At 32.7% G+C, this 10,417-nt stretch overlaps 1 protein-coding gene across 6 annotated transcripts in view; it reads right to left on the bottom strand.

Moving 5' to 3' along the window:
• TUT7 (terminal uridylyl transferase 7) overlaps positions 1-10,417 on the bottom strand; it is a 50,117-nt gene that overhangs the window by 34,234 nt on the left and 5,466 nt on the right. For all 6 annotated transcript variants that reach the window (XM_006916076.3, XM_025049694.1, XM_025049698.1 and 3 more), the window contains 8 exons: positions 9,012-9,193; positions 8,579-8,695; positions 7,892-8,069; positions 6,295-6,383; positions 4,549-4,600; positions 3,552-3,621; positions 2,653-2,779; positions 1,371-1,490 (listed from right to left, as the gene is read on the bottom strand). In XM_006916076.3, the coding sequence (XP_006916138.1) occupies positions 1,371-1,490; positions 2,653-2,779; positions 3,552-3,621; positions 4,549-4,600; positions 6,295-6,383; positions 7,892-8,069; positions 8,579-8,695; positions 9,012-9,193 (935 nt within the window). The remainder of the gene's footprint in view (positions 1-1,370; positions 1,491-2,652; positions 2,780-3,551; positions 3,622-4,548; positions 4,601-6,294; positions 6,384-7,891; positions 8,070-8,578; positions 8,696-9,011; positions 9,194-10,417) is intronic.

Raw genomic sequence — 10,417 nt, 5'->3', positions numbered from 1 at the left:
TCTGGGAGTTTAATAATTTTAACTATTACATTAATGTCTTTGATTCATTTTGAGTTAATTTGGGGGTATGTTGTAATACAAAAGTTTGATGTCCACTTTTTTCCTTATGGATATCTGGTTTTCCAGCATCAACTGTTGAAAAGACTTTCCTTTCCCCCAATGAACTGCTTAATTCATTGCTTAATTGGAAGAAACTGGAAATTGTTTCATCGGGAAAGTCATTCAGACTGTCACAGACTTCTACTTGGGTCTGACAGAAAGTGTTACCAATTAATGCTTGACTGTTCTCTCACTCTTTCTCCTGGGAAAGCAGTCTAACAGAGATACCTTCTTAAGGCCCTCAATTCTTTTATTTCAATACCACAAACACAAAGAGAGCTCCCTTTAGGCAACTGAGACACACAGCAGACTGCAATCTCTTATTCCAGGACAGTTTGTAAGGGGCTTTATCCTGCTTTAGTCTTTATTCCTAGGGCTTGGCACATAAAGGTGCTGCTTAATTCTCAATTTATTAAGTATTAAGAAAAAATTCCCTATAATATTTTTTTGCTGTTACCCAGTTAACATGCTAAGTAATGAGAATCTTGCACATAGTTAAAAGAAAGGTAGTTAAAATACCCAACGGGCCAAAGTTCTCTTATCACCAAATAGACTTTCTATAAAATAAGTGTACACATATGATTTTATAAGCTAAAACACCCAGGGATTAAAAGTGAGGTATCCAAGAGGATAAGAGTAACATCATTTTCACTATGAGATGGCTTATTCTTAAATCTTATTATATGAACAAATCACCTGAACTTTATCTGGAAAGAAAGAGTGGTCATAATACTGAGGTCAAATTCATTTTAAAGACAATACCAAAGTATTATTCAAGACTTGACTAAGTTCTGTGTCTTGTGGTATAGGTAGCAACCTCCAAAACTCAACATGTATTTTCTTTCATTTCGCTGGGAATGGGGAAGAAAAGAACTTTATATAAGACTAGGAACAGAAAGTTTTAGTGAACCAAATGCTTCCTACAGTCTATGTGGTGATAACAGTAAATTCAAGTATCGAATTATAAACTGTACCCAAAGAAAGTGTGTACCAAATGACAAATTTAATACAGGTACACATTCTCTGTCTGAAGTCCTCAGGATCATATGTGTTTTGCAAACTGAGTTCTTTTTTTCAATTTAGAAAAACACAGGGCAGCATCTTGTAAACAAATACATTAATATTGTGGCAATGAAAGGTATGAATACCCACACTAGTAGGATCAATAAATTCATGTCCGCTCTGGTTAGGTTTTTAGATTTTGAAATTATGCATAAGGGATTGTGGCCCTGTAATAAAATAATAGATCAATAAGCAAAAAACTTTCATACCCATGATCCTAGATAAACAGGCAGAAGGGGTTCTTTCCTTTGTTGAAGAAAGAAAACGGTCATCAGGGCAAACACATAAGGTGGCAAACCTCCTTCTTCAGGACGATCTATACTGCAAAGCTACAAACAAGAGAAAAGAGGACAAGCATTCTTTTGTACCAACTTCGTCATTTACGTAATTTGGTCTAAAATCTGTAACTTCATTTCCTTGTATTATATGATTTACTCTTCAAATAGAACACAGCAGTGACAAAATGTAAAATTTCCTTAATGTTTTTGGAGCAACCACATATTGTGATTTTAACAGCTTCAATTTCAAATTTTTAATCTTGTTAACCAAACTTACTCATGAAAGGCCCTAAAATATTTGTTTTATATTTTGACATCCATTGTATATCCATTCACTTGGGTAAAGCACTCATTAATAAAGTCAAAATGATGATTTGATTCCAACTGGCTTTGCTCAGTTTAATGGGCCCTTCAGCCTAACCTGCCTTGAAAATGCATCCTTTGACCAAATAGGTAATTAGGGGATAGAATATGGGCAAATTCATTAGCGGTAACAGAAACAACTAATAAGCATGGCCTACTTAGTGATAAAGCAGGAAGAAGCTTTCAAAGAATGGAATATTGTAACTATCAATTCCCCCAGATGAGAGTGGGGCACTCATTTTCTGTTCATCCTGAACTCAAGCAACGGGAACTATGTATTGTTACTGTTATATCTAAATTAGTAAAGCTTTGGTTTTTCTCCATTAAGCACCTACGCAGAATCTCAATTTTATAATCACAATGGGATCTTACATTTCGGGGCAATGTTAAATGCTCTAATAAACATTTCATAGAGCATTTCAATTAGGATGCTATAGTTATGTTATGGAAATGGAAGACCAGACTGCAGCTTTCAGTTTTGGAGTCTCTGAGTATATTATTGGAAATGGAGCTTTATCTCAAACTTTCTTGTGCCTAAGAATCACCTCAGGAAACTAGTTAAAATGTAAATTCTTCGGCCATATCTTCTAGGATTTGACCCACAAATCTTATTTTTAATAAGCACTATAAATCATTTTGATCTTTTGGGCAATACTGTTTAAGTGAAAAATAAACACTAAATTTCCCTTTTGGTGCACCTTAAAATTTGTTCCAATACTCAGATGCCTACTCTCTTGATGTCTATAAATATGTATCCAAATGTTTAAGATTAACCAAGTAAAAATCAAAGCACATTGTTTATACATCATACACAGAATGTATTCATGCATTTAAGGAACTCAAAACCTACCTTTGCCCAGTACCTAAATGCAATCACCAAAGGAACCAGCTTTGATTCTAGTTTTCCAAGGGAAGTTAAATGATTTGTTGTCAGACAAGCATTTTCATTTCCTGCACTCACTTTACAAAGAAGACCACTGTTGAGGGTATGGGTAAAGGTAAGAAGGAAAAAGACAAAGATAAAAAAATGTTACATAGGTATCAAGTACATTTTATGCCAACAATAACTAATTTTATATTGATAATAAATATCTTAAAAATGAAAATAAAGTAAAAAAACTCACGAAATCTTTATGGGTCATTTAAGAAACTGGATTTAAAAGATACAAAAGCTATTTTCTAAGTAAATTTTATTTTTTTAAACTAAAACTTTGTTTTCATATACTAAAACTATTTTAAGGAAATGAAAATAAGGAAAATACTGTAATTGTTTGTAAAAGAGTTTTCCCAAGAGACGAAAGAATCTGCCCAAGATGGAAGAATCATTACAGCCTATAAACCACCCATATATAGTGTTGATGGTAATACTTCCAGATAGAGGAAGAGATAAATGAGTGAAGTCTTTATTTATTATTTATTTATTATTTAGCACTGCTAAAAATGCTAAGGATGACAATTTATAAAGGTGATTAGAGCAAGTAACTATTTGATAAAGTTGTTTTTTACCAAGTTGAAATGGGTCAAAATGCTTTCTTCCTATATTTTTTCCTTTTAAATACTTTTATTCTTTTATTAAAATACTGTTTTCTTTTGCATCAATTACCAAAAGGATAGGAAGAATGCTAGTAAGTGTGTGAAATTAACCACATAAAGAATTTATCATTCTAGAAGTTGGACATTAAGATTTAGTGAAATACATGTGCTTTGGCAAGTTGATATTTAATATATAAGTAGCTTAAAAAAACAGACCTTTGCTTTTCTTTGCATACCACCACTGGCACCCTAGCATGGAAATCTGCATCAACATCAGTAAAAGAATCTGAGGAAAGAAGAAAAAAAATATTAAGTAGGTCAATTAAACCTTTGTTTAAAAACAGAACTAGATAAAGTACAAGTACCTATTGTGGCTTATTTGTTCGGCCTTTTTAAAGACCATTACTAAATAAAACTGAGATGACTTGAAAAGCAAAAAAGTAGTATATTCAAGAATCAAGTAATCACATTAAAACACTTATTTTGAAAACTAATGCATGATTAAAAATGACTACATTATTCAATCAGAATATTTAAATGTTATATGACTAACAATTAGAAATAGGAGAAAACATCCAGAGAAAATCACTCCCAAAAGCTACTAAAATATTTGTGGTCAAACAACATACTGACTAAAGGAAGAAAATATGTTTATATACTTAATTCAACAAGAAGAATGGGAAAGACTAATTCAAGAGATAAGGCAGTCTGATGAGGCCTATGGAAAGCATAAAAAGCCACAAATAAAGCCCCAAGCTGGGCATTACCTGGACAACTGACAAATTGACCAGGAATAACCATTTGTTGATTCATTAATCAGGGTTGGGTCACATACCTATTTACCATTTGTAAAGTATTAATTTAAACCATTGAATAAAGTATATCACCCTTTTGTCTTACCCTCAAGAATAAAGTTTACATATTGTGTCTTTTTATTCTTGGTCTGGGACTCATTTAATCTTTATAAACTGTGATACTGCCACCAAGCTAAAAGCTTTACTTACAAAATGGTTATTCTGCATAATAGAACAACTAACAGGACTCTAACTTGCTAATAGTTCATGGGCATTCACTTTGGTTTTCATTTGGATATTATCCATAAAAATAATTTAAAAAACATGACTTCCTATCTCCAAAGTTTTGGAAATGATATATTCAAAATATAGACAAAACAAACACTTAAGAGCAAAGTGTGGAAAGAATTTGGCCTTACCACTGTTCTTTAAACATTCCTGAACGAGTAAGAGAACATCTGGTTGAGACATCTAGAAAAATAAATTGATAAATACATCAAATAATCTATAAGTACTTCTGCTTCTGTTATCTGAAGTTATTCAAACTGCTTTTCCAAATTAGAAAGCACATTGTTTCCAGAGTAAAGAAATTAATCGTTATGCCGTGCGCACGTCAGTCAGGGACAGAGAAATGAGCACCAAACAAGGATGAGTGCATGCAAAAGGAATCTACTACACAGTTAACTCCTGATTAACTAATTCCTGAGATAATTAGCCTCTCTGCAAATCTCAAAGTTGTGGCTAGACGGTGTCTAACTGTAAACAATAATATCTCTCACTCTTAAGACTACTTCAACAGATCGCTTACTCGGTCTCCACTTTAGTCTTGCCTTTCTCCAATCCTTGCTCCATTTAAAATCATGAATTAGATCTAGTCATAGCCCTCCTTAAAACTCTCAAAGGATTCTTAGTGCTCTTAGGTCAAATGAAATTCTTTACCATGGCCTACAGTGTCCTGTATGTTGAGCCCCAACCTACTTCTCTGCCCTAATCTTATACTCTTCCTTCTCTTGGTTCCTTTACCACAGCTATACAATCCTTCCTTTAGCTCTTTGAACAAGTCAAGGTCCTTATTGATTCAGGGTGTTTGCAAATGCTGTTCTCTGTTCTCGAGACACTCTTTAACCCTTTCACTATCCTTACCCTTTTATCTTTTAGAGCTCAGCCTAAATGTTATCACTTCAAAGGGGCTTTCATGACTCCTGCATCTGCAGATTCCTTATTTTCTGGTTCAGAACCTTATTTCCCTGCATAGCTCTCATAATTAATTACAGGTATGTAATTACTTATCTCCTCCACTAAGTATGAGTTCCACAAGGGAGGAATCATGATCTCTTTTGTCCTCTAGAATCTAGTATAGTGCCTGGCACACAACATAGACTCAGTGACTATTTGCTAGGTGAATGAATAAGATCAAAATAATTGCTATGCTTGTAAATTACTAACCATAATTTAAGGTTAAAAGAATAGTAAAACCTATTGGTCAGCTGACCATGGAGCCATAGCAGCCAGGGATGGCAAAGGAGGAGGTTGTAAAAAAGAACATCTGCAGGTGGGGGTCAAGGAATTTGTATTTTTAACTAGCAACCTGGGTAAATGGGCATGAACCATCTGCAAACCTGCCTGTGAGAACCAACAGTGGAAAAATGAATAATCTACTAATATGCCTTCCAATTTAAAATCCTGACTCATCAAAAGCTTTCTGAATGATGTTTAAGCCAGAAAGCTAGGTTAGGTGTGGTTCTTCAAAAGCATAATTATTTTAACAAAGCAGGTGTATAAAAGAGGAAACACAGGAACAAATTAAGCTTTCAGGTTTCCCAGATGTTTACATATCTATACTGTTTAAAAACTGAAATCTTTTCCTTCATTGGAAAGTTGACTTTACCAAGATAATTTAATCTTTTTAAGTTAACAGAACCTAAATAACCTCATTAGATTCACATGAACAGACTTGAGTGTTTGAATTATAAAACATTTATAAAGTATGAAAAGCTATAGAATATCAAAAGAAATGCTCTAAAACTGAAGACAGGCAGAACATAAGCTGCCACCATTACACTTAAACTGTCTTCAAATACCTAAAATATATTCATATGCAGCTCACATTTGAAAAAATTTCTGTATTACGCTGTGAAAATTCCAACATCTCATTTTATACTTACTATGGCTGGAAACTGAACGTCAATGTTTACATCTGAATTTTTGAAACCCAATCTGCTACAGGATGACCCATATAATCTCAGAGAACAATCTAAAAAAAAAAATTGAATAACCGAAAGTTGTAAATAAAATTAATTGAAAGTTATACCAAAACACTGCTATTTTAGAAATGAAACCGTCAATTAAAACAATACACAAAAGCAAAACAGTATTCAAGACCGGCATACATAGGAAATTTTTTTTAGAGTGACTCTTTTCTCTTGCCTTCATTTTATTTTATTTAACAGGGCAGGCTCCATTGACAGTGGTTTAACTTAAGAGCCACTCTTCATGTCAGTTGTAAAACATGTTTAAAAATTCTTAAATTATCATTTCACATTTTGTGCAGAAAATACTATTTGCTACTTTTTAAGCGCTGAAAATGTTAAGTAAAAAAAAAATGCCTAACTTTGTTTTACATTTCTAAATTTGATAGTATACTAAAGAGTTAATGCAAACATTTCACCTTTTAGATAGCACACATAGGTGTAAATTACAAAGATGTTTCTGTAAACCAATAATCATAAAAATGACCCACAGCTTAAAGTTACTTTTCAATAAGAATACTCATTACGTTATAATATAATCCTTTTAAGAAAACTTTTGAAAAATAATTGTATCATGGTTATAATTTAAAATGCTAGGCAACATGTGATTCACTTTTCAGAGGACAATGTGTGTGTATGGGTACCACCTATATTTATTTATGGCATTTTTTTCCTCAATGTTTTACCACTATTGTGCCAAAAAGTTATACCTTCTCAATAGGGAACTTTTTTTTTCTTCTTCAGGTTAAGTCAGGTGATTTCTTAGGACTCTAACAGTTTCCCATGAAAAAAAGTACATTCAATTTTACAATGGAAATCTATAGCAAAAATCATCAATTAGAAATGACTTTTCAGGAACTGCCTACGACACAAAGCATGAGGTACCTATACAATGAAATGAGCAGATTCTCACCCTTTATTTTTATGAAAGTATATATGAATATGAATGATATTTAATAATTTAAATAGTGATTCCAACCCTAGCTGTGATTCAGAACCACTTGTGGAACTTCCTAAAAAATGATTTTCCATGACTTCACAGACATAACATGGAAAAGAAATTCAACAGTACACAAAATCTATTATAAATTAGTTTACGGAGCTCATTTTAGATGTTGTAATTCTTTTAATGTGGTTAAACAGAATCTTTTTTAGACACAGATAACCTGAAAATGACTCCAGGATACTTCTTCTCTTTAACTCAAAATATTGTATCAATTTAAATAGATAGAAAGGTAAACAAATATATACAGAAGGGTCTCATAGCACCACAATAATATGGGGCATTTAATTTCAAGTACATAAACATAATGAAATTCACAATGAAAACAGATTTAATGACAATGCACGTAAAAGTTTTTGCTACCTTGAGAGAAGCCAGGAAAAACAAAAACACAAAAAATTAAGAGCTTCAGGACATGGCAAATCAATTTCTATTAGGTGAACATTACTAGTAGGAAAAATGAATGAGGCACTTCAGGTAGCTAAATAGAAAAACAATTCTAGAAAATACCTGGTAACTTGTGTTGGAACACATTTTCCATGATACGTTTAATTTCTAATCTCTGTTCCAAGTTCTCACTGTGTAAGCCAAACTCCTGTACCACTTTGTCAATGGCAGTACCAATTGCGTTTATCTGGGAGGGCGTCGGCGGGGGTAATGTAGTGAGCAACTCTTCCTCTTGCTTCTCCTTTTAAGATCAATGTTGAGATTAAAAATGACTCACATGTTTTTTACCTGCTATCATTTACCAAGACAACATTCCGTAGAATACTCTGGAATACTTTTCTTAGTCCTCCCTCACTCTAGCTGTGTTACGTCTTCATCTTACCAAACATACACACACTGCTTTATGCACATCAAGTGATAAGACAGAAGGTAGGAATAAGGAAAAAATATGCAAGGAAAGAACATCAAGAGCAGCAATGACAATTTTTTTGCTTTATTGTTACTGGCATAAAGACATATACTTATCAATGTCCTATCAATGACTTCATTCGTCCTGATTCTGTCCTTAAGGAAATTCACAAGACTACCCAGCAAGACATATCTGACCAGTAAAAAGTATTTTGGTGAAAGTAAATTCAATATTGTAAATAGTGTTATTAATATCAGAGCCTAAAGGAGAGGAAAGTCACAAATTATTGAGAAATAACAACTGATAGGTAAACCTATTTGTTTGGGTTACATTAAACTTACCTTAATGTTTTTCTTGTGCCTTTTCTCTTTGATATGCTTATGGGCAAATGCAATGGATTCAATTAAAACATCACAAAGTTTGCAGGTGTACTTTGCTGTAGGGTAGTTTCTTGGTCGCTATAATTTAAAGAGATTTATAGTGACATATATATATATATATACACACATATATATATTTATCTCCAAAAATACAGGTCAACCAAAATTAGCTGGAAAATTTCCCCTTCACTTTAAAAATTGTTAATACGTTATTGTCACTCTTCATTATTTCAACAGTCATTTTTATTTAAGTAATTCTATGAAATCAAACTGATTGTCCCTTTTAACTTTTAGTGCTTAAATACTAATAACTACAGAATATCTAATTCATCAAAGCACAGATTTCCAAGTACTAACATAGTTTAAACCAAATGAAGAATTTTAACAATGTTACCCTTTTCAGCCTGTCAATGCAGTCTCTTTTCAGTCGCTCTTCAGCCTGCTGTAAGCCCAGGAGCTCCTTCATTGAAAGCACAGACTCGTCAATCACAGGGCCTTCTAAGTCTCCGTCTTGTTCATTTTCCTCATTTCTAGTCCTCCGTGGCTTCCTAGGTCTGGACCTCTGCTTCTTGTTTTCTTAAGTTAGGGGAAAAATTTTATTTGCAATATAAAACAATATCACTCTGAGTAAAAAGCAGAACTTACATATTTGTTAATTAAATCGTGTGATATCTGAATAATATCCAAACATGAGGCAAAGAAAAGGTATAGCTCTCCCATGGATAAAATGCTTGAATACTCATTAAGTACTTCATTTGGAAACATCAATCCATAGAAATCATCTTTTTGGAAAACTTAAAAATTCTACTTCAATAATACAATTTGATTTTATCATCTCTTCCTAGTATACTGCTGAGCATAGTCAAGTAATGGTAAAAATTACCTCTAAAGGTAAGTATACCTGTAATTCTAATATACCCAATATACCACAATATATAACATATATGTATCTACTATATTCTAATATACCTGTAAGTTTACCTATTATTCTAATGAAAACTATCCACATTTGCTTTCATTTCTTATAAGGAAACAAAATCAACAGAGCAAAGATAACAAATATATCTCCAGAGAACTCAGAAATCAACTACATTGTTATCTGCAGTGAAAATCCATCTTTAGTTGTAAATTTTGTCTTCACATAATTGGGCCATCGTCCAATATCAAGAAGTCCTAGCCAAAATTTTATTTACTGAGGACAACTATTGCCCATTTTACCTTTACTTTCATTTTAGCATCTTTGGTGGCCTGTATATTGAGCACATTTCAAAGGAAAGAAACAATTAGCAGATGAAATAAGTTTTCTGCCAGTAGACTAATTAATTTGTTTATAGACTGTGCTGTTCTACAATCCTAATAAATGAATTTGTTCCCTTTTTTAAATAAAACTTTTCAACCTGTGAAACTGAAGATGACTGTGGAGTTATCTATAAAAAATTTTTTTAAATAACTTTGATAACTTCCATCAAGGTCTGAAGGTGAAACTATTAGTAATGTGAGATTAAAATTAAATTCATTTCCCCAATTAAAATTGTGAGAAATGGGTTGAATAGTTTTCAAGTGAATTACCAATAACTAGTCTTTAAAAATGTACATCTACTAAAATGCCCTGCATGAGGCAATTCCAGCCAAGTTTTCAATGGAACTCATTACTTGTATAGCAGTTACAATGACTCAGTTGATCAAAAAAAATTTGTCAGAAAAGGTAGGCATAGGATCTCTCATTTAAAAAAGCTATTGCTAACAGCTCTAAAGGAAAAGCAGCAAGCATTGTGCTCAAACTGCTATAATATGATGACT

The sequence above is a fragment of the Pteropus alecto genome, unplaced genomic scaffold (genome assembly GCF_000325575.1).
Source record: "Pteropus alecto unplaced genomic scaffold, ASM32557v1 scaffold206, whole genome shotgun sequence".
In the NCBI taxonomy this organism is placed as follows: Eukaryota; Metazoa; Chordata; class Mammalia; order Chiroptera; family Pteropodidae; genus Pteropus; species Pteropus alecto.
Note: the sequence above shows the minus strand (reverse complement) of the source record. Positions and strands in the feature narration are given on the sequence as shown.